Here is a 27,414-nt window from a genome sequence, read left to right as displayed (position 1 = left end):
GAAGGAAGTGTGTTTCCAATTCTTCCAGCCTTACAGGAGCATTCTCTCCAGACTCACGTGGACTGACTGAAGTCCCCATCCCACCTATGATGGCCCCACTCCCAATAACTCAGGGTTTTTGGCTGTGGACTATGCTTTTCTTAGTCACCTCTTGCTCCAATTCCCTGCTTCCTGTACATTCCTGATCTCACTCACATCTCACCTTTTATAGCTGTTTGTCCACCCCCCATGAACTCAGTCACGGAACACAGCTCCTGTTATAGGTTGAAATGGGTCTCCCCACGAAAGATATATTGGAGTCCTAACCCTTATCCAGAACCTCAGACTGTTACTTGGAGATAGGGTCATTACAAAAGTATTTAAGTGCAAATGAGTTATTAGGGTGGATCCTAATCCAGTGTCCTTGTAAAAAGGGGAAATCTGGACACAGTCAGATACGAACAGAACAAGAACACTGTGTGAACATGAAGGCAGAAATCGAGGTGATACATCCACAAGCCAGATACTGTCCCAAACCACCAGAAGCCAGGAGAGAGGCACAGAACAGATTTTCCCTCAAAGTGCCTAGAAGGCTTCAGGTCTGCTGACATCTTGGCTTCAGACTTCTAGCCTCCAGAACCGTGAGACAACAAATTTAATTGATAAGCCAGCCAGTCTGTGGTACTTTGTTATGCAGCCCTAGGAAATTAAAAGATCTCCCTTCCTTGACTTCCCAAAGCCTGACTCACAGAAAGCAATTCTTTTGCAGAATTTTACTAAAAGTGGAGGCCAGAGGATTTGGCAAAGGTAGCAGTGCAGCAAAACAGAGAAATTAACTTAAAATCGAGAATTGGATGTCTCTGATCTTAGCCCGTTGCCTGTTCCTGCCACAGAGAATGTTGACGAAGCCCTTTCCAGGACCCCGGCCTTCCTCCCCTCTCTTCCCTTTTCTTCCCATTCCAGGGCCTCCTCTGCCCCTGTAGGGCCACCCCCAGAATCTCCAGATTCTTCCCACATTATTGTGCAGAACAAGGAGCTCTCCATGTTTCGCCCTCTCCATCCTGACCATTCCTTGGGGTAGGAGGAGGGCTTCATTTCTCATACCCCCAAAGATCCAAAGATAGTTGTCCCCTAAGGATATCTGCTGCCACTTGAAAAAAACAAATGCATGCTCCCTCTACAAGCTTCCATGGCATTTTATGTGAACCTCTCTGTGTATAGGCACCTCCTTCCCTGTGAGCCACTTATCCCCAAGGGGTGCATCTGGGTGTTAGCTGCAGAGGCAAGTGCTTGGTGTCTGATGAGTGAGTGAAGAGGTGTCTGAAGTTGGTGAATTCAAGACAGGAGCCATTGACAGGCTGGCTGTAGGCCTGGGATTTGAACATTGTGGGAAGAGGGATTGTGCAGCTGAACGGGACCTTGACAGATCAAGAGCCCTCAGGGGTCTGTGGATCATACTTTGAGAAATGCTAGTGTAGACCCAGGTTCTTCTCCCATTAAGGATTTGGTTATGTTGGAGCCCAACACATCTCCTTGGCACCAGAGGAAGGTACTGAATTCTCTCCCTGTAGGACAGAAGGTCAGGTGGCTCTTTAAACAGCCAGCTCTTTTGGTTCATCAAAATACCTTTCCATTTAAACAAAATGTTTTTTATACGTTTTTCAGGTCTGACTCAACCTGAGTCTGCTTTAGTGCTTGCAAGCTCTTCTGGGGAGTGGTCTGAGCAGTCTAGACTCCCTGACCTCTACCTGCAGCACAGCCAGAGATGTGCAAGGAGCACCGGGCCCAGGGGACTTGGGTCCAGTCTTTGCCTCTTCAGTAATCTTGGTTTTCAGTATCCCAGTGAGTAGCTGGGACTAGATTTATTTTTTAATTAATTCAGTAAATACTTATTGAGGACCTACTATGAACCAAACATTGTTTTTGATTCTTGGAATACGTTAGTTAATAAAATAGGAAAAATATAGCCTTGAATTTGTGGAATTTATATTTTAGCTGGGGGATACTGATAACAAATGCATAGGTAAAAAATATATAGTATCTCATATGATAAAAAAAAGTACTATGGAAAAAATAAGACTAGAAAGGGAGCAGTAGTGCATGGCTAGCTGGTGGGAGGTTTGCAGTTTTAAATAGGTGACCAGGGAAAACCTCGCAAAGAAGGTTACATCTGAGCAGAGACTGAAGTGGTAAAGGAGGGAGCCTTGTGGTACATAGGGAAGGAGCATTCCTGGCAGAAGGAACTGGGGTGGAAAGGCCTTCCTGAGGTGGGGACAGCTGGTGAGGCTGGGGTCGTGCTGAGCAGGAAGAGAGTAGCCAGAGGGAGGTGAGATCAGAGATGTAAAAGGAGAGCTGATACTGTAGGGACTTGTACATCATTTGAAGGACTCGGTGTTTGACTCTGAAGGCATTGGAAAGCTTTATTGGTGGCTGTTGAGCAGAGGAGTGACACGGTTAGATTTCCGTTACATGAAAATTAAATCTGACTACTGGATTTAGCATGGGAAGGGCAAAAACTGGGAGAACCTTAAGAGACTATTGCTATAATCCAGGTGGGGAAAGCTGGTGGCTTAAGCTAGGGTGGTATGTGTGAAGTGGTCGTTCTGAACATATTTTGAAGGTAGAGCCAACAAAATTTCCTGGCAGATTGGATGGGAGAAAGCGAGGAATCAAAGATCATGCCCATGGTTTTGGTTTGAGCATCTGGAAGGATGGGGTTGCCCGGAAGAGGGGGAAGACTGTGGGAAGAACCAGAGTTTGGGTTTGAATAGGTTAAATATGAGAAACCCATGACAAACCCAGGTGGACATGGTGAGTAGGTACGTAAGCAAGATCACGGAAGAGATCGGGCTGCAGATATGAATTGTGGAGTCATCAGCATAAAGGTGGTATTTAAAGCCAGCAGCCTGGATCAGATCATTGGGGCGGTGAACACAGATAAAGAGAAGAGACTCAAGGACTTGAGTCCTGAAACATTCCAGTGTTTCAGCTCAGGGAGAAGAGGGGGAATGGGCAAAGGATTTTGAGGAGGAAAAACCACACAGGGGAGAAGCCAGAAGATTTTGTCAATGTGGGGGTTGTGGATGCCAAGCAAAGAAGAGTGTCAAGGGACAGGGCATGACCAGCTGAACTAAGTGCTGCTGCTAAGTCATGGAGAACAAGGCCTGAGAACCAGCCACTGGACTCAGCAATGTGGGGGTCACTGTGACGTGACAAAGAGTGGTTTGGTGAGCAGGTGGTAGTACGAGCCTGAGTAGAGCGAGTTCAAGAGAGATGGGAGGAGAGGAACTGCAGATAGCAAGCAGACGATTGTGTTGAGGTGATTTTTTCTGTAATAGAGGTGTAGAGAAGCATGGCAGCATCTCTAGTTGTTTCTGGGGTCAGAAGAGGGTTTCATTTTCCAGAGGGAAGAAATTACAGCATGTTTGGGTGTTGTTGGGAATAATTCAGTAGATCATGAAAAACTATGACTTAGGAAAGAGTGAGTAGATGAGAGAATGGTGTCCGGGGCCGGGTGGAAGGAGCCTGATGCTTCCTCTGTAGTCATTAGAGGGGAAGCAGGCTATGAGTGCAGAGGATCTAATGGTGGTCAGGGCCTGTGGTTTTCTTCTGAACACATTCAATTTCTCAGGGAAACAGGAAGCAAGATCATTAGGTGAGAGTGATAATTAGGGGGAAGGTGTTGGGGTTTGCAGAGAAGATAAGATGTGAAATAGTTGTCCAGATGTTGGGAGAGAATGTAGACTAGGGAAATAAAACACACGTGCTAGACACTAAATAGTCAGGTGGTTGGATTAAACCCTGGTTGCAATTTTCAGACAAAGCAGAGTGAGGTGAGAGGAGTTGAGAATATTTGCAAACAGTGATTATAGGGACGAACCATAGAGTCTAAATTGAGTAAGGGGAAGGAAGTAGAGATAGTGAAAAGTGGGAGATTGATGGGTTGTAGGTCCTGTTGGAGCTGAGAACTGTCAGATTTGGGGCATCAAGCTGGAAAATTAGGAGGTGGCAGTTAGAGAGAGGGATGTTGAAACAGATTATGGGGGGAGTGCAGTGTGGAAATGACCAGGTCAAGGTGTGACGATGGGAGTGAATGACTGAGGGAGGGTGGAAGAAGAGATCACCGAGGGAGAGGAAGACTAATTTCCTTATATTCAGTGAGAAAGGAGGTCTCTGAGGATGACATTCACAGGCATGTCTCTATTCCCGCTCCCCTCCACCCCCCAACCCCACACCTTCCTCTGCCCTATTGGCTTTTGTCCCTCTACGTATGGGGCTGATGGTTGGTGGAGGAAATACTCATTATCACATGTTTATGTATTTATCATCTGGTTTATTTCCTGGCTGGTCTGTGTTTGTGTTTTGTTGAATAAAATTTGCTGAAATCTGTAACCTAGTCCCATTAGAGCTTGGTGTTTGCAGCAGTGTTGACATTTATTTACTCTACCCTTTTTTATTGCTTGTCAAAGCCTATTTGCCTTGAATAAAGCCCTTCCCCTAAGCATGGTTGTCGGCTTACAGATTCCATCTTAGTTGGTTTCACCAGAGGAGGCTCTGATCATCAAGAGCAAGAGCAGGCAGGTGGATTACAGCCAAATCATTTCACTGTGAACAAGTAGCTTGAATCTCATGGTCCTGGTACACACGGGATGATTCCATCATCATCACCACCACCATCATGAGCTTTCTTTTTGTCCTGTGGCCAGCACTGTAGACATGACAAGATGAGGTGGTAAAAGAACATGAGCTCTGGAGGAAATTCCCCCCAAATTTCTTCCACCAATTACCAGCACTGTGGACTAGAGCAAATAGCCTCTCTGAACCACAGATTTTTCATGTTCATATTTCTTATTCCTAAGGCATAGATAATGCCACTTTGTATTGTTTGAAAATAAAATAAGATAATGCAGGAGAAAGCGGATTGACCACATTAGCTTGGCAGATATTAAGGACTCAATAAATATTATTATTATTATTATTATTATTTTATTTTATTTTTTTTCAGAAGATTGGGTTCAGTCAACAAGTATTTACTGAGCACCTACATCCCTGTGCTAAGCACACTGGCAGAGTTCAGCAGGAGAGGGTGCGGAGCCTTCTTCGACCACATGTGATGCTCTTTTGACTGGCCCAGTGGGTTTTCCTTTATGGGATTTTATTGCCCTCTTTCCTGGGTGAAGTCTAATCACACTGCTCCTGACTTTATTGCCCTCTGCATCTGCGTTGCCTCTGTTAACTCCTGCTTGTTGATTTAACTTTATGAGATATAAAAAGTGCACCCGACATTAAATAACCTTATGTGGGTGGAAAGGGGGAGAGACTGGTAGGAAATGAATAGGCTGGGAGTGAATCTTACCCAATATTCGGATTCCTCAAGCCTAAAGATGAAGGGGTTTGTGTTTCAGTTATTTAAAAATCTTCTGTGTGTCTTGTCTGGATTTCCACTTTGACTTAATTCATTCTTAGGAAGAGCTTTTCAGTAGTTTTCTAGGGATGGCATGGGCTGTCTTTGGAGATACCATCATAATATACACCATCATATCAGAAGATGCTCAGAATAAGAAAAAACAGTCAATTGAGAAGACACCTCGAGCAGTGGTAATCTCACTTGAGTGTGCGTGGGAATCACCTGACAGGTTTGTGAAAACGCTGCTGGGCCCCTCTGCAGTTTATAATTTGGTAGGTCTGGGTGGGGCCAAAGAATGTGCATGTCTAACAGGCTCCCAGGGGGTGCTGATAGTGTAGGTCTAGGGGAAATCATAGGGGACATTCAAGCATCAAATGGTTATACAGTCTTTAAGTTCTTGGCCACCTCTGAAATTCTATGCTCCTATAAGTTCTTGAGGGAAATATTACTAAAATCTTTGTGTTTCTTCTGACACCTTTACCTCCTCCAGCCCTTCCCATCTCAGTAAATGACTGTCACCCAGTTACTTGAACCAGAAACCTTGACATTGTCTTCAATTTCCCCCTCTTCCTCAGCCCCCTGTACACAGTCTGACCCATCCATGAGCTCTCAGGTTTTCACCTGCAAACCATATCCCAAATCTGCCTCTGTGTTTCCACTGTCACCCCTACTCCAGGCATTCCACAGACATTTACAGAGCACCTACCTCTCTGTGCACTTCCCTAACCTTGGCTGCAGGTTTACAGATTCCAGTTAATTGTTTCACCAGGAGAGTCTCTAATCATCAAGGTCAGGAGAGGAAGGGTGGATCACAGCCATTTCATCCCCACTGTGAGCAAGTGACTTGGAACATCCTGATTCTGGAACACAAAGGACAGTGACTTTATCATCACCATTATCACCAATCTCTGGGGTGGAAAAACATTTTCTGCTGAGGTTACCGGACGTGGGAAAGGGAGAAGGCAGTTAAGAGAGGAATTAGTAAAGGGCCACGAAGAATGGTTATGTTGTATATTGTTGAATATACTAATTATCCTGATTTCTACATCACATATTGCACAAAGGTATTTGGTATTCAACTCTGTAACTCACAGATACGTACAATCAACTATGTTACAGTAAAACAACAACAAGAAAAACACACAAAAACCCAAACACCCTTTCTGTAAAGGGCAACATAGTAAACATTTTAGGCTTTGCTGGCTGCGTGGTCTCCATCATGCTACCAAACTCTGCTGTTGTAGTGCAAAAGCAGCCAGGGACAATAGGTAAACAAATGGGCATGGCTATGTTCCACTAAAACTTTACTTACAAAAACAGGAGGTGGGCTGCATTTGGCCCACAGGCCTTAGTGTGCCAAGCTCTGTCCTGGACTATCACTAAGGGTCCTCCAGGTCTCCCCGTTTCCTGCCTTCCCTCTCCTCTGATCCTTTGCCTGCAAAGCAGGCAGGGTGATCTTTAAATAACAGGTTACATCTCTCTCCTGCTTAAAATCATCCGATGGCTTTCAGCCCTAGAATAAAACCCAAACCCTTCCTGTGGCCGCTGCCTGCTTTTCCAGCCCCACCTGAGACCTTCTCGTCTCCCCAGCTGAATTCCATGCTCTTTCAGTTCCTGAACATTCCGAGCTCCTTCCTGCCTGAGCAGCTCTGCACAAGCGTCCTCTGTGGCCGATGGTCTCACTGCACGTTCCGTGTGGTTAGCTGCTTCCCATCCTACACGTCCGGGGTTAACCAGCCTTTCTTTACAGAGGCCTTTTCTTCTAAAACTCTATCCCCTCCTCCCCCTCCCCAGCACTGTCTATATGAACGGCCCATTTGTGTCTCTCATCCCACTTTTCTTCACTTAGGTGACCCTGTGACTTGCCTGGCTCCCACACTGGCACGCCATCCCAGGAGGGCAGGGACTACATCTGTTTATGCACCACTGTTTAGCCCACACCTGGCATGCAGTAGGCACTGCTTATTGCCAAATGACTCAGTGGATGGATATGTTGGCTTTCTTTTCTGTAAGGAATATGATAATTTTTATTCTAGCAAATATTCCCGGCAAGTAGCCGCTTTGTACTGAGGCTTATCCTGGGCCAGGCTGGAGAGCTGGGAGCTGGTGAAGCCATCGTGTCTGTGCCCAGGAGGCTCAAATTGCCCACAGCAGCTGGTGCATCCACATGATGGGATGGGACAGACTGCAGGCAGCAAGAGTCCTGGGAAGGAAAGGGCAGGGGGCGTAGGTCACAGCACGGCATTGGGATGGCAGTCCTGGGGAGGTGCTGTCTTTCCTTGATAGACAGACCCCCAGACATTGCAATGTGCCTTTCAAGACTAAACACAGTTTCCCAGTGTAATGTGCCAAACTGCTCAGGGAGGTTGGAGGAGGTGTGAATGCTTTGAGTGTGAATTGGCTACTGAAAAAAATAAAGCCACAATTCTTTTAAAAAAAAATTTTTTTAGTCACAATACAAAAATCTAATTTTTTTTCAGGCAAGACAAAAAAATTCTCAAGGTTAATTCAATGTCATCACTGGAGGATCACATTGTGCACCCCCCTCCCTGGCTCCCACCACAGGATGCTTTTCCCTGGAGGTTGTGGCTGTAGGAACCTGTGACATAATAAATACATGTATTTGATCTCTGCCCCAGTTCCTGGCACAGAGCTCCTAAAACTCTTGCATTTTCCTGAGCAAAAGGGATGCTAGGTATGTCTTTGTTCTAATATTTGGTCTTTGACCCCAGCTCCTAACACAAAGCTCCTAATCCCTTGGAATTTTCTGAGTGACAGGAGCACCTTTTGTCCTCCTGAGTTGACTCTTTGTGCGCTCCTGGATGGGGACTGGTCATCATCAAGACCAAGCAACGGGTAGAAGCTTGGAACTTTCAGTCCCAGCCCCCACCCTCTGGGAAGGGGGGGGCTGGCAACTGAGTTCCTAATCAGTCATTCCTGTGTGATGAAGTCTCTGTAAAAAGCCCTAGACTACAGGGCTCAGAGAGCTTCTGGATTGCTGAACACCAGGAGCGTGGGGTGCCTAGAGGCCAGGGGAGTCCCATGCTTGCACTATGCATCTCTTCCATCTGGCTGTTCATCTGTACCCTTTGTAATATCCTTTATAAAAAAACAGTAATTGTAAGTAAAGCTCTTTCCTGAGTTCTGTGAGCCCCTCTAGCAATTGAATCAGAAGAGGAGATGGTGGGAACCTCTAATTTATAACCAGTTGGCCAGAAGTTTCAGAGCCCAGGCTTGTAATTGGCACCTGGAGTGGGGGTGAACTTGTGGAACTGAGACCTTAACCTGTGGGGGCTGACTCTCACTCTAGGTGGAGAGTGTCAGAATTGAACTGAATTATAGGACATCCAGTTAGTGTTCACTGTAGAATTGGTCAGTGTGGGAAAAATCCCCACAGGCTTTGGTGACTAGACGTGTTGAGTGTGAGAGGAGGGAAGATTTTGGTTTTTCCTATCTCGCACAGAGCCTCAGACGGCTTCCCCTATGGAAGTGGCACTTTAGCTTACCAGGTGGCAGGCACACCAACCAGGAAATAGGATGGCCTATTTCAGAAGAAATTCAAAGTTGGAGGAATGCGAGACCTGGGACCTAGGGTCTGACTGGTATAACCCCTTGGCAGCACCTTCCAGCACTGATGAGCACATGTCAATCTCTTAACAGCTCCAAGAGATGGGCTCGAGTGCATTGTCTGAGAAGCAGGCCAAGGACAACGCCATACCGGAGGCACAAGAGGAGAAAAAGTCGCTCCTACAGGAGAGGAGGAGGAACATCTGCAGAAGCTGGACCAGAACCAGCAGATGGTGTTTTAAGGAGAGAGTGGTTTGTTGCATCAAATCCTGAAGAAGTCAAGTAAGATGAGGTCAGAAAAAGACCACTGGGCTTTGCAAATTGGAGGGCACTGGTGACTTTGGTGGGAGCAGTGTCTTCAGCATATGGAGAACTGGGGGAGAAATTCAGCAAAGGCAAATTTGACAGCACCCGGACTTCAGAGATTATTGCTATAACTCATCAGAAGGTAACCTTTCGGATGCCAGTTGAGCGTCATGGATCACAATATCTAACACCATCTGTGAATACAGAAGTTATAGACACCACCATCTCTCTTGGGAATCAGTCCTTATCCTTTTATGAATGATGGTGTACTAGCCTCATGACTGTGGAAGATTCCTGATCTGAAGACATTGTACACTCACGAGTCCTGTCACACCGGTGGTATCAGCACAGAACAGGCCCGAGCAGCTTAGTGGATGACTCACTGTCTCCAGAGGTCTTCCAAAGAGTGTGCTTCCTGATTACACTGAAAAGCCCTCCCTGTGCCTGGATGCCCTGCTCACAAGTTGTTCCTCAGCCAAGCTTGTTCTCTGCTTTCCTCATGCCTCACTGTGTTGCTGCCCAAATAAATCACATCTGTCTCTGTGCCTGAATAAATCCCATCCACCTCTGTGTCCCTCTGCCTATCCCCCCATACTGTCCCGTGCTGGTGAATTCGCTCACATGGGGTCCTCTCTCCTGAGGCCAGAAGCTCCTTGAGGTCAAGGACTATGTCATGTTCACCAATGTTCACCTTCCTCCTGCCACAGAAAGAGCCTTGAACACATCTAATGCTCAATACATGTTTATTAAGTGAATGAATCATTGAAAGAGTGATGATTGGGTGTTGAGATATTTGTTCCTCCCAGCCATTTGCTCACATTCAGTGAAGCACACGGATGTGTGTGCACGAAGGCCCCATGTGTGGATGACCACACGCACACAGGTGCACATGCCCTCAGGGGGGCCTCTGTGTTAAATCCATTTAAAGTTCCTATCTGCTTTTTAAAAGCAGAACAGCACGATTTCCCAGGCTGAATGGAAGAATAAAGTCCAGGATCAAGGGGCTGGAGAGACATTTTCCTCAGTTTGCCAGGAAAATAAGAACCTGGGTTATGGAAGCCCTAAAATAGAGGACTTCTTTTGTTCCCAGTGAAAGGTGCTTCTGGAATCTTTAGCTTTGCTTATCTGGAGCCTTGGAGATCATGGGAATAATAGGGCGGCAAGTTTGCTGGTTCTGGGATGACCACTGGGTTTGTTGTGTAGAGATTTGGGTAGATCACGGTGACCTGGAAAACACAGGCACACAGGAGGCACATGAATAAGGGGGAGAGAAGGCCGGGCACAGACCGAGGCCTTACACACCACGGGCGCCTCCTGCTCCTGGGCAGGGAGCGGAAACGTGAAGTGAAGACCCCTCTAGGCTCCACCCCCTTTGGGGCATCTTTTCACCCACTGAGGAGGCTCAGGACTCACATTGTTGAATTGTCTGCGGACCAGTTGGCAGCCAAAGTGGGCAGAGACACATGCAGTGAAGAACTCCAGGAGGCAGAAGACCAGCAGCATGCCACAGATAGCCAGCTGTGGGATCTGCAGCAGAAGGTACGGGAGGGCGTGAGCCTGGGCTGGGGTCCGGCCGTCTGAGCTCCAACAGTGGCTCTGCTGGGCCATGTCTGTGGCTTCGGGGAAGTCCCCAACCCTCTCTCAGTCACATGGGGACAATCGTGCACCAGGTTTTTGTGAGGATGAAGTGTGGGTGTAGAAGAACGTTCATCTTATTTACTACCAGTGCTCCCCTGAGGGAAAGGGGGTCATTGTTGGGGATCCCCTCGATGGGTGCCTCAGGTCTGGAGGAGAGCAGAGGCTGCGCTCTGCAGTCAGAAGGTGAAACAGCGAACCTGCTCTGTGCAGGAGGGAACAGGACCTGAGGGATGCACAAGCCCCGGAGGGAAAAGCGAGGGGACTGGGGGAGGAAGATGGAGCTGAGCTGCGAGGAAGGTGCAGCCTGCAGCAGAGGCTCCCGGGACAGACGAGGCCTCACAACTGCCCTCAGGAACCAGTAGTCTGCTGGGCTCGGTGTAAACCTCCACCGTCCCTTCAGCTACTGAGACAAGCTTCTGGGCTCGTGACACTGGCATTTCGTGAGGGAAGGAATTGGGGCTGTCCCTTTGCCTTGGGAAAAAGCATCAGTGAAGTGATCCCCAAATTGAAGTGCTTGAGCAGCAGCAGGCGGTGGCCAGGAGGACTATGAGCCTCCCCGTGCTGTCCTCCAGGAGCACCCAGGAGCCTGGGTCTCCCCAGCACTGGGAAGAGAGTTTGAGTAGAATCCATTTCATCGCAAAGGTCGAGGGATGACCCCAATTGCCACTTGGGATCCAATTATCTGAGATAATAAATATGATAGCAAAAGGGCCAAAGAAATGTTTCCTGTTATGATTTAGAAAACTAGCGTTGGCGACAGCCAGCTGCTGGGGGAACCCTCCCGTGTGGAGAGGCTACTCCTTAGCTCCTGTCCTCCTCCTCGCTGTCTAGTTAGCAAGTGGCTAAGAAAAGCCTCCCGAGAGCCACAATCCAGTGAGAGACAGACACAGACATGCACAATTCGAGTTCCCACGGAAGGGGTCCCAGCTATGCTGGAGCAAAAGAGAGGTCAGGACACTGGGCAGAAGGAGATTGATTCTTAGGAGGGGACTTAGAGAGGGTGGGGTGGGAGCGGTGTCCCCGCAGAGGGAAAGGCAGGGTGAGGATGTCCCCGTCAACAAGTCACAGCCGCTTACAGGAGAAGGACCCTCCAAATGACGCAGGTCCCTTCCAATTTTTTTTTGAACAAAAATTTTTTTATACGTAGAACCTTCCATGGAAAAGGGGTCCCTCAAGCAGTGAGACACGTGTTATTTGAAGGGAAATAATTGGTGCTGTTGGAGCCCTGGAGGCCTCCATTGCTTGAGTCGTTCTTTGCACAGCTCTGGCGCAGTCTCGCCCCCCATGCTCAGTGGGAGGACGGGGGTCTGAAGGCGAGGTGGGCGCTGGGCACAGGGCGGGTTCTCTCTCCGAGATCACACATTTGCAGAACTGAGATGAGAAGCCACGTTTTCTGACTCAAAAATGACTGCCGTCTCCTCTGCAGGGCACTGGCTGTGCCGCTGGGGCTTAGCCTCTCCTACCCTCCCCTGTCTCCCTCTCCTTGGCTCCTCAACCAGCCTTTCTCTGCTCCCTAATTTCTCACGCTGGGCCCTCCATGCCTCCTCGGGTGGTTCTTTCCCAGCAGGAAAAGCCCCACATGCTCTTCCTGCCCGCCTGTCCCAGTGGATGTGGGGAGCTGGAGGTCAGGGTGAGGGAGAGGCTGGAAGGGAGGTGAGCTGCTATGGGCGCAGAGGGATGGAGCCAGATGCCTGGAAGGACACACCTGGCTGAGGAACCTGGACTTTAATCCCGAAGCAACTGGGAACCATAAAATGCTTCTGGGAGGGGAGGAAGTCAAGGTGATTGTGATAAATGACATGGTCACTAGGTTCTCTGGGGAGAGGCTTTTCTCAGAAATCTTGGAGAGAGACGTCTACAGGTCTCTTGGAGAGAAAAGGACACAACAACACTTCGTGGCTACTGTGTACTGAGTGCACACCACAGCTGGAGCATTTTTGACAAAGTGGATTCGTGACGTGTCAAATGTGTGTCAGGCACAGTTGTGGTACTTGAGGTCCAGCAGTGAATGAAGCAGGAAAACCTCTCTGTCCTTAAGAGGCTTATACTCTGGTGGGAGGAGGCGGGCACTAAACACAAAACGTAACACACAAGTCACCTGTGCAGGGCCGTAGACGATGCTCAGGTTGGCAAATGTAGATCAGAGGAAAGGGAGCGATGCTGGGACAGTGTGCGTGGATGCTTGTGACTTCAGGTAAGGCACTGGGTTGTTCAGGTGGTCCCACTGAGAAGGTAGTTACTGAGTAGCGACCAGGAGGAGGTGAGGAAGGGGACGAGGGAGCCCTCAGGATATCTGGGGGAAGAGCACCCACTCAGATGGGACCTTCCAGGCCTGGGGTGTCTGAGAGAACATCAGGGATGTTGGAGAGGCCCCCGGGGTGAGAGCCAGAGAGTATGTCACAGAGCAGGGGTTGACGGCACTGGAGGGTGGGCGTCTTTAGGCCACTGGAAGGATGTGGCCTTTTTTCTCAGTAAAACGACAGCAGTGCAAGGTTTGGAGCAGAGAAATGATGTTCAAAGAGGCAAGGGTGGGAGCAGGGCGAGCCGCGGGAGGCTGTTCCCGTGGCTGAGACGAGAGACACGGTGGCTCGGGTCAGCGTGGAGATGCAGGACCCGGGGCAGACGTGTGGATGCTGGAAGCACGTGGAAGGTAGAAGCCACAGGACTCCCCTAGGAACTGGCTGTGCGGTGTGAGTGAAAGGCAGGGCTCAGTGACCACTCCAAGCGTTTGTCCTGAGCGACTGGAAGGATGGGGTTGCACCGACTGGAATGAGGAAAACTGAGTGGAGAAGGTTCGGGAAGAGAAACCTGGAGATTGCATGTGGGCATGAGAATTAGGAGCTACTCATTCGAGAGTCATCGTCACAGAGAAAGTGTTTCATGTCACAGACTGGGTGAGACTGACGAGGTGGTGAGGACAGAGAGGACACAGAAGAGGACCAAGGATGGGGCTTGAGACTCGGGAAAGAGAAGCAGCAGCACAGGAGACAGAGGGGAGCAGCCAGCAAGGGTGGAGGCTGGGAGCCGAGGGAAGAGCTTCAGGCAGGAGGAATGACGGGGACGTGCAGCACAGCAGGTCCCTGGAGAGCGAGGCTCCAAGTGTCATGAGAGCGGGTTCCAGAGAGACCAGGAGAGAAGAGGATTAGAGACAGTGAGTGTAGACCAATTATGGTTCACAGGCCAAATCCTCCCTGCTGCCTAAAAGTTTTATCAGAACACAGCCATGCTCATTTGTTTACTATTTTCTGAGGCTGCTACAGGGCAGCTGCAGCTGTGACAGAGACCACATGGCCTGCAAAGACTTAAATACTTATTATCTGGCCCTTTACAGAAAAAGTTTGCTAACCTCTTATCTATAGTAACGGGCAGGAAGGCGGAGACTATGGGTAGAGGTGCTGGTTGGTGGGTACATACGCATTATGTGTACGACTGCATTTAATTCTCCCAACAATGTCATAAGGGAGGCATTATGTGTACGACTGCATTTAATTCTCCCAACAATGTCATAAGGGAGGTGCCGCTGTACAAAGGCAGAAACCAAGACTAAGAAAAGTCAAGTGACCTAAGAAACAACAATCACAGTAATACGTTGAACTTTTAGAAAACTAGAGGTGGAAAAGGGGGGGGTAGGGGAGGGGGTAAGGGGGGCTGATGAGGAATTGGTCAACAGACACAAAGAATGATTGATTGCGCCCTGTGATGATGACTAAGCTGACTACACTGACCTAACCAGCACACATTCTACACGGTTACTGAAAATCAACATGTACCCCACACGTGTGTTTAATAAAATAAATAAATAAATAAATAAGCAAGCTGCCGGTCAAGGACTTTTCACTTTGTTCCGATTCTGATAGCACCTCCTTTTCCTACAGTGCTCAGTGAAGAAGCCCGGTTGTCAGGCCCTTTCGGGCAGTTTTCTAAACATAGTTAAGTCACAGTCCAGGGGATCTTTGGTTGAGAGGGATACTCACCAGACCCCAGGTGTCATGAGAAAAATAGTCAGGGTAGGTATATGCGCTGATGATACTTATGTCTGTGACGAGGAGGATGATTCCAACTGCAGAGCAGATTGCGCTGACGATGTTCAAGCCCACGCTGCCATTCAGCTGAAGAAGACACAGAGGGTCAGGGGGGTGGGAGAGAAAAACCATCACAGCTGAGACGAGCAGAGACTCACCAAGTATTTCTTTTTTCCCCCCATTTTTTTTTATTGTGTTAATGTATATATAACATAAAATGTACCATCTTAACCATTTTTAAGTGTTACAGTTCAGTGGTATTAACTACATTCATAATATTGTGCAAACATTATCACCATCTACCTGCATAACACTTCTCAAAAGAAAGTATTTCTTGGGGCCGGCCTGTGGCTCGCTCGGGAGAGTGCGGTGCTGCTAACACCAAGGCCACAGGTTCGGATCCCATATAGGGATGGCCGGTTCGCTCACTGGCTGAGCGTGGTGCTGACAACACCAAGCCAAGGGTTAAGATCCCCTTACCGGTCATCTTTAAAAAAAAAAAAAAAAAGAAAGAAAGTATTTCTTAATGTGAATTCCTGGAACCCTCGTTCTACAGCAAGTAAAGAGGTTGTTAAAAGAAAAACTTCAGACAAATTAAATTTAATTGAGCAAAAAATGATTCACGAATCGGGCAGAATAGATTCAGGGCGACTCTGGGACTGCGTCGTGGTTGACTAAGGTTTAGACAGAAAAAGTAAAGTGAAATACAGAGAAAGGAAATGAGGTACAGAAACAGCTGGATTGGTTGCAGCTGGGTGTTTGCTTTGACCAGGTGGCTGCCTGTAATTGGCTGAGACTCAGCTACTTGTTTCAAGAGTAGGTTACAGACTGTTTGCACGTTACATCAGGTTACAGTCCAGTGTGTCTTCAGGCCGAGCTTAATTGAATAAGGTGTTCTGTGCAAAAAGGCTTTAGGGTAATTTAGGTTTGGAAAAGGCTGGGTTGAACAAAAGGTAAACAGATTTTTGTTGTAGGATTTCCTGGAGACTTTAACAAGGATTGTGGATCTTCTAGAGAGGGGACGATAAATAGAGAGGCTCACAAGTTCACCTAACCATCTTCACTGAGGATGTCAAGGGACAGGAGTTCTCATGAATAATCTACAGGAAACACTCGACCCAGTTATTGCATAGGAGAAGGGCAGGAGTCTCGGTTCTCGTGCCTTGCGATGCAATAAGATCATATGCCCTACAATTTTGGGCCATGTGGGACATGTGCAGACATTTTGAGCTTCCCTTTGAAGGTATTCAAATGGATCTCATCTAGCTGTAGGGATCTGGTCACCCTGACATCCCTTACCCTAGATAACCTGGTTGTGAGAGAATCGAGGTAGCTTCTTGGTCTGTTGTTAGGGGAGCACAAAGCTTTATCCATGTTGATTTTCAGAGCTCTGTTGCTGGATCCATTGGGGAAGCTGGTGCCCGAGCCTCTCTTGGCTTCCCTGCAGAAATGGCTGGAGACCTGCTCTGTGTGCTGCAGGCAAGCTGGGCTCCTTGCCCTGCTGGAGGGGAGTGCTGAGGCCCTGGGAGCTTTGTGCCTCCTCCTGTGAGGACCTCTTAGGGAAGCTATTCTCTCTTTCTCCTTCTCTCCACCCTGGGATGTCTTAACTAAGGTGACCGTGTTGCCTCTTCCCTCCTCTGCATCCTCTGGGGTCTTTCCCACTGTGACTCCAGGGCCAGGCTCATGTGACCTGTACATATAAGAAAGCATGTGTGTGAGTGCCCTGTGTCTGGTTATGGTAGGACGAGGATGTATGTTAACTTCATTTCCCCCTGTGACACTATCCAGTAGTTGGGAGAGCTCATCTGAGAATGTGACTTACCAGGCAAGAAGACTTTGGCTGATTTTCTGCTGCCACAGAGAGGGATCCTGAAATGATAAACTGGAACAGAAGATGGGGGGTTTAGAAAGAGGTCAGGGGTTAGGGCGCCCTTTCTCAGGCTTCTGTGATTCTGGTCACACATATTTTCTCACACACACTAGGTTCCTCTGCTGGGACCATCAGCTCAACATGGTAAATAGAATGAATGAGCTGTTTTGCACCACATGATAGGGCAGTGAGGTGGGATGAACACAGATTTTAGGATCAAGCAGCCCTGGTTTTAAATTCTGGCTTGAAACCCATATGATTTTGGCTAAGTTATTAATTTCTCTAAGTCTTTGTTTCCTCATCTGAAAAATGGGAAGATTTATATCTCGTCCTTAAGCATCATTGTCAGGAGATAATTTATGCCCTGCATCTGACATTTAGTATTTCTTGCACATAGTAGATGCTTAATCAATGTTAGCTTATTTCCTTGTCTTTTATTTTCCCAATTTACACCTTGTTGTGTTCCAATCCTTATATTAAGACTTAGTCAGGCTTGGGGGCTCCGGAGGGAACAAGGAAGGGGTTATCAGTGTCTGCTGCTTTTAGATATAAGCCCAACATCAGTCCTTGCTTCTCTACATATCTGGACGAGTACCTTTTAGTTACTCAGATAAATTCTGTGCCTTCATGATGCTGAATAGCAAATATGAGGGTGATGATATAGACTGGGTGCATTTCACCTCAGCACTGGTGTCCTGCAGGCACTGTGGCTGACGGGATTACCTGACATCCTTTGCCCAATGTCATAGTAACAGTGGTCTAAAAGGCATGAGCTATAATTTAATAAAAGCTACCATTTGCTGAGCACTACAGAAAGTGTTTTTTTTTTTTTTTTTAAATGGCTTGACGGAGTCTGGATGTGTTGTCCCCTCCAAAACTCATGTGGAAATTTGATCTCCAATGTGGCAGTGTTGGAAACTGATTGAGTCATGGGGGCGGATCCCTCATGAATGGATTCATGCTCTCCCTGGGGGAGGGGGGATTAATGAGTGAGTTCTCGCTCTATTAGTTCCCGCGAGAGCTCATTGCTTAAAAAAGACCCTGGCACCTTCTCTCTCTCTCTTGCTTCCTCTCGCCATGTGATCTGCTTGTACCCACCAGCTGCCTGCCACTTTCCACCATGATAGAAGCAGTCTGAGGCCCATGCCTGATGCAGCTGTCCCAGAATCATAAGCCAAATAAACCTCTTTCCTTTATAAATTACCCAGTCTCAGGTATTTCTGTTACAGCAACACAAAATGGACTAAAACACGGCTTTATTGAGATATGAGTATAATTCATATACCATATAATTCACCCATTTTAAATAATAAGTAGTCCAATAATACTTATAGAGTTGAACAAACATCACCACAGTCTAAGTTTAGAACATTTTTATCACCCCCAAAAGGAACCCCATACCCACCAGCAGTCATGCTCCATTGCTCCCTTCCCCTCACCACATGAAGTGCTTTGTAAATCTTGCCTTACTTAACTGCTCGATGGCCCATCAAGCACTGTTATTATTCCCATTTTACAGATGAAAAGACTGAGGCTTAGAGATTTTAAATAACTCACCCAAGGTCATCCACCAAGTAGCAGAGTTGGGAATCAAATCTAAGCAGCTTGACTTTAGCCTCTGTGTTCTTAACCCTCACCTTACACTCCCTCTCATATGGGGTAGATGCACGTGCTATGGAATAGAAATACTTATTACAACAAAAACTTATTCTAGCTTCTCCTGCCTTCCAAGGGGAATGCCATATTTTCTTATAAGTGGAAAAAGAAATCTCAGTTTTACACCCTTCCGTTTATAGAGACTTGATGGGAAGGAAGGGAAGAAGGGGCTGGACTTCTGGGTTGCCAAGGGAGATGGGCCTCTGTTTTGGAAGAGGATGTTAATGATCTTTGGGAAATAGAAAGATAGTCCTGGAGTCAAGAAGGCAGCAAAGAGCACAACTGCACTGCAGAAAGAAGGGAGGAAGCTTGCAGGGGCTGAAGGGACCTGAGTGACCTGGTGGGAGTGGCATGGCCAGGATGGCATCTGGGAGGCCAGGGCTACCACCTGACGCTCACAAATGCTCAGCAGAATCCAACACTCAACAGCAAACCGTTTGTGGGGGCCATGATGTTAGTCCTCTTCACAGTCCCAAACTCCACGAAGGCCAGAGATACAGACCCAGGTGACTTGTGAGTGGTTGGGGGAGGAAAAGAGGCTGAGTTCCAAGTCTGGGTCTGTGCAGAGCGGAGGGAAGACTGCATCTTGATATGAACGGTGGATGGGAAAAAGAGAGAGCAGGCCCTCAGAGACAGATGCTCCCAAGAGCACGAAGCCTGCCATTTTGCAGATCTTGTGTGGGGTGGGGGTGGGGGATAGCTCTAGGCTATGTTATTTAAATTTTATGGTGACTTGGGCTGACGTCTAGGTTACTCCCGAGTTTTGCTATCTGTGAGAAAAGTTGCATTTGGGTCTATAGATAGGTGTGTGAGTCAGGGGAGACACTGTGTAACAGAAGCGAGAAAAAGGAGAAAGGTAGTTGGAGAGGGGAGAAGAGGGAGGGAGTGTTGTGTGCCTGGGGGGTGGGGAGGCACTAGGGAGAGAAGAAAAAATCATAAAGGCAATAAACTGGATGGGAGAAAGACTATGTTCTTAACCTTCTATGGAGTCACAGACCACCCTGAGAAACTGATGAAAGCTATGGACCTTTCCAGAAAAAAAATGCACATCTAACATACCAGATATTTTCCCCAAATGGGGCCTCCCCTCCAAAACCCATCTATGGACTCTAGATTAAGAGCTCTCATTGCTCAAGCATGCAGACCCTTGCTGTCCTATAACTGGGAAGCCACTCTTGACCGTTGGTGAAAGTGCATGTCTCCTCAAGCTCAGGCTTGTTGGCCTGTGTTGAACAACAATTGAGGGCTATTCCCAGCACATCTTTTTACACGTTGATGCCTTTTTTTGTGAATTAAGTAAATGTATCACCTCTAAGTTGAAGAACTACAAAAATGTTTCCTGATCTTTGGGATGGATGAACTAGATAAGGTGCCCCCTTCAAGTGGGTGCCACCTTGCAGGGCTGTAACTTGATATTATGGGCTGAATTGTGTCCCCCCCCATCAGCCCCCCTAAATTCATATGTTGAAGTCCTAACCCCCAGTACCTCAGAATGTGACTGTATTTGGAGGTGGGGGATAGCTCTAGGCTATTTTATTTAAATTTTATGGGATAGGGTGACTTGGCTGACATCTAGATTACTCTAGAGTTTTACTACCTGTGAAAAAAGTTGTATTTGAGTCACAGGTAGATGTGTGAGGATGTTTAAATAGGTAAAAAAGGTTAAATAAGGTTATTAGGGTGACTGGTGTCCTTACAGGAAGAGCTTAGGACACAGACAGGCACAGAGGGATGGCCATCTGCAAGTCAAGGAGGAAGATCTCAGGGGACACTTTGATCTCAAGTTTCTGGCCCCAGAATTGTGAGATAACAAACTTCCATTGTTTCAGCTCCCGTCTGTGGTGCTTCATCACAGTAGCCTTAGCAAACGAATGAGCCTGGTGAACAACCTAAGCGAGCTGGCACCTTCTGGGAACTCCCTTGCAGGGTGACTCGAGTTACTCACCCAGATGCCTCCCCAGAAGGGAAAGCCTCCATAGAATGAGATAGGTACATAGTACCCGGAGAGGACCGTCACCAGGATGGAGCCAAGGCCGATGTGTACCAGGCCGGTCAGGATCTGGACGACCTGTTGGGGAAACCACAAGCTGAAGCCTTTGTTTCTGAGGCTAGATCCTGCCTTCCCTTTGAGCCACCTTTTAATTTTAATAAAATGTTTTAGACAAGGATGTCTAAAGAGTAATACAAAAAATGTACAAATGCAATAAAAACTCCCCATAATTTCCCCCCACCTGGAGAAAACAACCATTTACATTTTGGTGTATAACCTTCCATTATTCTTTTTGTTTGTTTGTTTTTGGAGGCTGGTTGGTATAAGGATCCAACGCCGAACCTTGGTGTTATGGGCACCATACTCTAACCACTGAATTAACCGGCCAGCCCTATTCTTTTCGAATATAACCTTGACAATACAAAATGGCTCTGTATTTTATTAACTTAATATTTCATCATGAACATGCCACCATGGTATTAAATATTCTTCAAACGTATGCTTTTTAAGGGCTGCTCAGATTCCATCATACAATCCTATGGAGTAGTTGGAATGGAGATATTGGACAGGTAAGATTGTTTCTGTTTTTTTCCTACTATACATAATGTTGCAATGAACAAACTTGTTTGTAAATCTTTGATCTCCTCTCTTATTTCTTTAGGATATTGTTATGGGTTGAATTGTGTCCCCCCAACCCCTCCTGCCCACCAAATTAATTGTTAAAGTCCTAACCCTTAGAATCTCAGAATGTGACCTTATTTGGAAAAAGGATTGTTACAGATGTAATTAGCTAAGATGAGTCACATTGGGGTAGGGTGGACCCCTAATCCAATATGACCAGTGTCCTTATAACAAGAATGTCATGTAAAGCTTGAAGTCATGCTGCCACAAGCCAAGAAGAAGGGCCTGGGCTGATATTTCCCTAATGCCTTCAGAGGGAGTGTGGCCCTGACCACACCTTGATTACCAGCTTCTGGCTTCCAGAAGTGTGAGACAATACATTTCCGTTGTTCTAAGCCATCTAATTTATGGTGGCGGCTTTGTTATGGCAGCCCTGGGAAACCAACACAGATTCTTGCACAAATGGTATCTATACATACATACACACACACGTATATATACGAACATGTATATATATATATGTATGTATGTACACTACAAACATGATAGCCCATACAAACATATTATTTCCTTAAATTTACACAAATGGTAGCAAGTTATACACAACATCTGCCCCTTACTTTCTCCCATTAAAGATACATCTTAGTGTATGCCTATATCATTATGTAACGAGCTTCCTTGTTCTTTTTACAGCTCCACTACATTTCGTTCTTTGGAGGTACAATACATTGAGATAACCAGTACTATATCAATGCATATTTTGGTTGTTTCCCTTCTTTCTTTATCACAAACCATGCTGTAATGAATAAGCTCATATGTACCACATTTTTTGTGGGTGCGGGTATATCTGGAAGATAAAGTCTCAGGAATGGAATCATTGGGTATATTGTAAATTTGACAGATCCAAATGCCCTGCATACAGGTTGCATCAACTTACACTCCCATGAGCAATATTAGAGGGTGGAGCTAGAGTTGGAGCTTGGGTGGTCTCCGTCAGAATCCTGCTTGTCATGATTTGGCTACACAGTGAAATGAGATTTCTGTAGTCCCACTAAGGACAGCCTTTCAGGGATGGTTGTGAACTCTTACTTTGTTGGTTGTCTAACCTGCTTTTTTTCCTATTGATTCAATCACACCAGGTTTCGACTCCACCTTGTGGCCTACCTTGGCCTTGTTGGATCCACTTTTCTTTCAGGGGCCACATGGATCAACATGGATGCTGGTGACAGGATCAACGTTCAAACGCACTGCTTTTTTTTTTTTTTTATTGTTGTTGTTGTCACTTTCCCCCCCTCTTTCACAAAATGCCTGTATCAGAAAATACAAGGCTCTATACCAAGGCTCCTGGTGATGTTGCACAGCCAAGCTCTCTAATAGACCTGGGTTTGGCAAAGCCCGTCAGCTTCAACACCACCTGCTGGATTTGGAGTTTCTCTGTTTTCCAAACCTTCCCCTCCTCCAACTCCAGCCATGTGACCCCTGGCCTGCAAATTGAAATCTCACTTACCCCTAAGGCTTTGCCTTCTTTCAAGGCTTTCTGGGCAGGCTGCTCATTCACATTCGACACCAAACCAGGTGGGTTTCCAGGAATTAGGTGGCCTTGGGGCTGGTTGTTTGGATATAGGGGCACCTGAGACATGACTCCCGGGCTCACAGGATAACCATTGTGGGGTGCCACCACAAACACGGAATTGGCCATGGGGCCTGTCGAACTCATGCTGCTAAAAAATAAACGTGATAGAGTCGTCCTTCACATATGCACTCGTGTTTACAATTAAAAAGGACTTTTGATTCGGCTAGCTCGTTTGAGTGTCTCAATCCCTATGAGTTTATTAATCCCATTTTAGAGATCACATTAGATAGCAGTCACAGGGCACTTAAGAGGTGCCCAGGAGGTCAATGCTTTACAAATTTATGTCTTTGAAACCTCACACCTGCCTAGTTTCACAGGTGAGAAAACTAAGGCCAGAGGAGGTTAAGTGCTATAAGGAGGCAAGCACTGTGTATTTTTATCTTTGTATCTCTCATGGTATTTAGCCTGGTGCTTTGCATATTTTAGTTTTATCTGATAACAAAATTTCAGAACTAGAAAACCTCTTAGAGAATACTGAGTTCAATTTTCTCATTTTCTGGAAAAGAAAACTGAGGGTGGAAGAATGGACATGAATTCTCCAAGGTCCCCCTCATGTAATATTAATTGAATGGGCATCGTCATCCTCAAGGGAATCTCCATTGGGTTTCTTACACCACTCAATTTTCTACACTATTAATGAATTCTGGAATGGTTTTAAAATTATTTTGTCTTTCTTATTTCCTCCCTCCCTCTCTTCCTACTTCCGTCTCCCCTTTCTTTCCTATCCATCCCATCTCTTTTTTTTTTTGGAGCAGACCCAATAAAGGTAGTACAATGACCCCTGCCATGTCCTCTCTACTCACACTCAGATTCACTATAAATCTCTTTTATCAGAAATACCTTATCACCATCCCTCAGTTATCCATAGAAACCACTAGATTAAGCATACTCACTTTGCTTTGCCAGCAGCCAAGTCTCTCTTGATCCTGTTCCCAGTTCTTTGCTGTAAGGAACTTGTTTTTCCCAGGGAGAATGAATGCACTGGGTCCAGCTGGTTAATATGTTTAGAAGGATCCAAAGTCCCCTCCACTTTTTTCCTGGATGCGGGCCAGGTCACCAGCTGCTTAGAGCTCAGCGTCCCCACCCATATTTAGTTCCTGTTTTGGCCAGTGAGCCAATTAAATACAGTTCAATTTGACAACTGTTTAATGGTATCTGTGGAGAAGAAAGGGTTGTGCTTGGTAGTCTGGGAGACCCAGAAAGGATCTGGGCACTCAGGATATGTACATAGCTGCAATGAAAGACAGAACAACACAAACATCGAACATCGCAGTAGAGAGACACCCCTGCCTCCTACATGAGAACAGAGAGAACGATGGGTTGCATTTGAAAAGATTAGGGAAGACTTCTAGGAAGGTAGCGTTTGAACTCAACAAACTGCAATGAGAAAAGGGGTGGAGTCACAGCAAGTGAAACAAGACTTGCATCAATTTAGACCTGTTTTTACCTAAGTCAGAGCCTATAGAAAATCAGAAACCACCCATGGGAGGATATCCAATGTAGCCATGACATACATTATGTGAATTGCACAGGCAAAATGTACAAGAGCTGCTCCTCTAGGCAATGAGCATCTTTTTTTAAAAAAAATAATTTTACTTATTTACTTAGTTTTCAGTATAATTAGTTTGTTCAACGTTACACAATGAAATCATTTCTTTGTGGCTCCTTACCAATTTCTTGCTAACCTCCCTTCCCCTTCCTCCTTTCTCACCTCTAGTAGACTCAGTTCTGTTCTCTCCTTTTGAAAGTTCAATGAATTATTGTGATTGTGGTCTCTGTCTTTCCCTTTTTTTTTTTTTTTTTTTTTTTAGCTCCCACTGATGAGTGAGAACATGTGGTCTTTCTCTTTCTGTGCTGGGCTTATTTCACTTAACATAATTTTCTCCAAGCGTATCTGTGCTGCTGTGAATGGCAGAATTTCATTCTTTTTTATGGCTGAGTACTGTTCCATTGTGTATATGTACCACATTTTCCTTATCCAGTCGTCCATTGATGGATATTTAGGTTGGTTCTACAACTTGGCTATACTCAATAGAGCTGTGATAAACATGGGAGTGCAGGTGTCCCTCCGACATGATGATTTCCATTCCTTTGGGTATATACCTAGCAGTGGGATTGCTGGATCATCTGGCAGTTCTATCTGTCGTTGTCTGAGGAACCTCCATACCATTTTTCATCATGGCTGCACTAATTTATAATCCCAGATACAGTGTAGCTGTATCATCACCAGTATTTGTTATTCTCTGTCTTTTTTGATAGTTGCAGTCTAAATGGGATGAGATGATATCTTGGTGTGATTTTGACTTGCATTTCTTTAGTGCTTAGTGATATTGAGCATTTTTTCATGGCTCTGTTGGCCATTTGTATGTCTTCATATAAGAAATCAGGCAACGGGCATCTCGATGGAATACTCCATGGCACATTCACCTTTGTATTCCTATTGTCATATAATAGGCACTCAATAAATGCTTACTGACTGAACAAATGAAGTTGATGGGATGGCTAGAACTTTGTAAGATGGTCAACAGAAAGAACATTATTATAGGCAGTGGGAACAGAAGAGAGCAAAGTCTTGGAGGAGAGAAGGTACAGGACAACAGGACATCTTCTGGTTGTCTCATAGTGGAGGATATTGCAAGTAATAAGGATGGAAAGGTAGTTGGAGCTAGATATCGTGTCTTTGCCCATTTTCCCCTCAAATTTCTATATCTTTGTCCGCAAGTTTTTAGGAGTTCTTTATATATAAGAGATATTAACTAACTGTGGTATATTTTCTCCAAGTTTGACGGCTGTATTTTTTGACTTTGTTTATGGTTTTTTTTGGTCATAAAAATTAAAACATTTTATGTAGTAAAATTTATCAATCCTTTGTGCTCTATGGATTTTGAATTATTGTTAGAAAGCGTTTCCTAACACTAGGATTAAGTAGAAATTCACCTGTGTTTTTTCCTAGTACTGGTATGGTTTTACTTTTTACATTTTGATTCCTAATACATTTAGAGTTTATTCTTGTGAATGATACAAGATATGGATATATATTTCCAAAAGGCTACCTAATCGTCCCAGAACAATTTATTAAATAGTTCTTTACTCCAGTGGCATTCGAAATGCCACTTTTGTCACATGCTAAATTTCTGTATGCTTTTTGGTCTAACTCTGTCTGGTCTTTTTCTTCTGTTCCACTGGTCTATTTGTCTATTCATGGATTATTTCAATAATGTTGTAATTAGAGAGGTTCTATAGTATACGTTAATGTTTTATTGGGCTAGTCCCCCTTATAATTTTTTCTTTTCCATTATTTTTCTATATTCTTGCATGTTTGTTTTTCCAAATGAACTTTAGCATTAATTTGTCTAACTCCACAAAATAACTGAACAGCTTTTTGAAAAGATGGATGGCATGAACCAACTTATACTGATAGAAATAATAAGAGGCATCTGATCAGGGACATGTAGGTGACTAAGCCCTAGTTCACATGGACCCCTTGGGACCACATTTAACCCAATACTATAAAGGATAAAATTTTCCACCTTTTTATTGAGTTCATAGAAATGGTGCCAACTTCCTAGAAGGGACTGGAGACATACAGGGGAGATGATTCTTGTCCAAATCTTTTGCAGCAAATGCTGTTGATGTCCATCCATATCTTCTTGGTCCACTCTGGAGGTCATCTTCAGACAGTTTCCATACCTGCAGGTAATTCCTGCCTCTCTTTTCCTGAGGATGCTTGGGTGTGTGGCAGGCCAAAGTGTAGGAAAGTTGATACCTCAGGGACTTTTCTTAACCAATGAAACATGGGTATGCTGGATAACTACCCTAGCTTTCTTGCCACATCCCCCCCCAAGAATAATTTTGAAGTGTGTTTCATGTGTCTCTTAGAGAGTCCTCAACAGGGTTGAACCCCAGTCCCCGTATCAGTAGGCCACAGTAGATGACGTAGTCCATGTCGGTCAGCCTCCCAGGGTACAGAGCAGGGCAGAGGAGGGTTGTGGGGCTATCTTTCATCTGCCTTTCCAAATCTCTTCTCTATCCTTCTCCGTTAGCCCCTGGGGACTAATCTTTGTGGATTTAGTCAACAAGCACCCTTGCCCTGTTAGAGGATTGAAAGAGACAGGGAAAGTCATATGTTTGCTCAGCTTTCTTCTCTGCAGTGTTGTCAAGAGTTGGCAGGTCCCTTGACCAAAGATCACAACTTCTGTCAAGGTGACCCTCTGCACATAACTCTCTTCTCCTGGGGTCTGGGGAACCACTCTTTTCACTGGCCCCATCAGACTTAGAGGATTATGATTTGCATCTGCTCTTAATGACCTTGGAATATTGCTTTGTCCCTTGTGATTTCTCTGCACCCTGTAATTAAATGTCCATCAAATTATCCCATTTGAGGGCTGGTCAGCTCTCTTGGTTAGAGTGTGGTGTTAAGGATTTAGATCCCTGTACCGGCTAGCCACCAAGAAAAAAAAAATTATCCTATTTGAGTGCTCCATCTCAGTCTTACCAGCTACCTGACTGCTCTAAGAGCAGCAAATGGATCTGGAGGGCAAACGGAAACTACCCCCAAATTGAGATAAACACAATACCTATGACTATTTAAAGGAAGATGTTGGAGTCCTACTCATGCAAATTGACACAAGGCTCACAATAAATATATGATGAATCGTCCTTTCCTGGAGAAGAACTGGCTTATGGAAAGCCCATGGCAATTATGTGAATCTGATTTTTAAAAAA

General features: G+C 45.8%; 1 protein-coding gene across 1 annotated transcript; it reads right to left on the bottom strand.

Annotated features, from left to right (window-relative positions):
• Window positions 1–10,380: 10,380 nt before the first annotated feature.
• Window positions 10,381–26,634, bottom strand: MS4A8 (membrane spanning 4-domains A8). The gene is made up of 7 exons (XM_063095150.1): window positions 26,591–26,634; window positions 22,564–22,777; window positions 20,391–20,513; window positions 16,742–16,801; window positions 14,872–15,006; window positions 10,673–10,786; window positions 10,381–10,485 (listed from the first exon to the last, which is right to left on the bottom strand). Exons 1-7 carry the CDS (start codon window positions 26,632–26,634, stop codon window positions 10,381–10,383), a joined length of 795 nt encoding a protein of 264 aa, XP_062951220.1.
• Between the last annotated feature and the right edge of the window lie 780 nt (window positions 26,635–27,414).

The sequence above is a fragment of the Cynocephalus volans genome, chromosome 4, assembly GCF_027409185.1.
Source record: "Cynocephalus volans isolate mCynVol1 chromosome 4, mCynVol1.pri, whole genome shotgun sequence".
Lineage (NCBI taxonomy): Eukaryota > Metazoa > Chordata > Mammalia > Dermoptera > Cynocephalidae > Cynocephalus > Cynocephalus volans.
Note: the sequence above shows the minus strand (reverse complement) of the source record. Positions and strands in the feature narration are given on the sequence as shown.

What these genes read in the sequence shown, in the direction of transcription:
- MS4A8 (XM_063095150.1), bottom strand. Translation starts at nt 26,634, where the DNA reads ATGGACTACGTCATCTACTGTGGCCTACTGATACGGGGACTGGG. An exon ending in CCTTCTGGGGAGGCATCTGG is followed by an intron (nt 16,802 to 20,390) that starts GTGAGTAACTCG and finishes CTTCTGTTCCAG; the next exon opens with TTTATCATTTCAGGATCCCT. An exon ending in TCCGCAGACAATTCAACAAT is followed by an intron (nt 10,486 to 10,672) that starts GTGAGTCCTGAG and finishes TGTGTTTTCCAG; the next exon opens with GTCACCGTGATCTACCCAAA.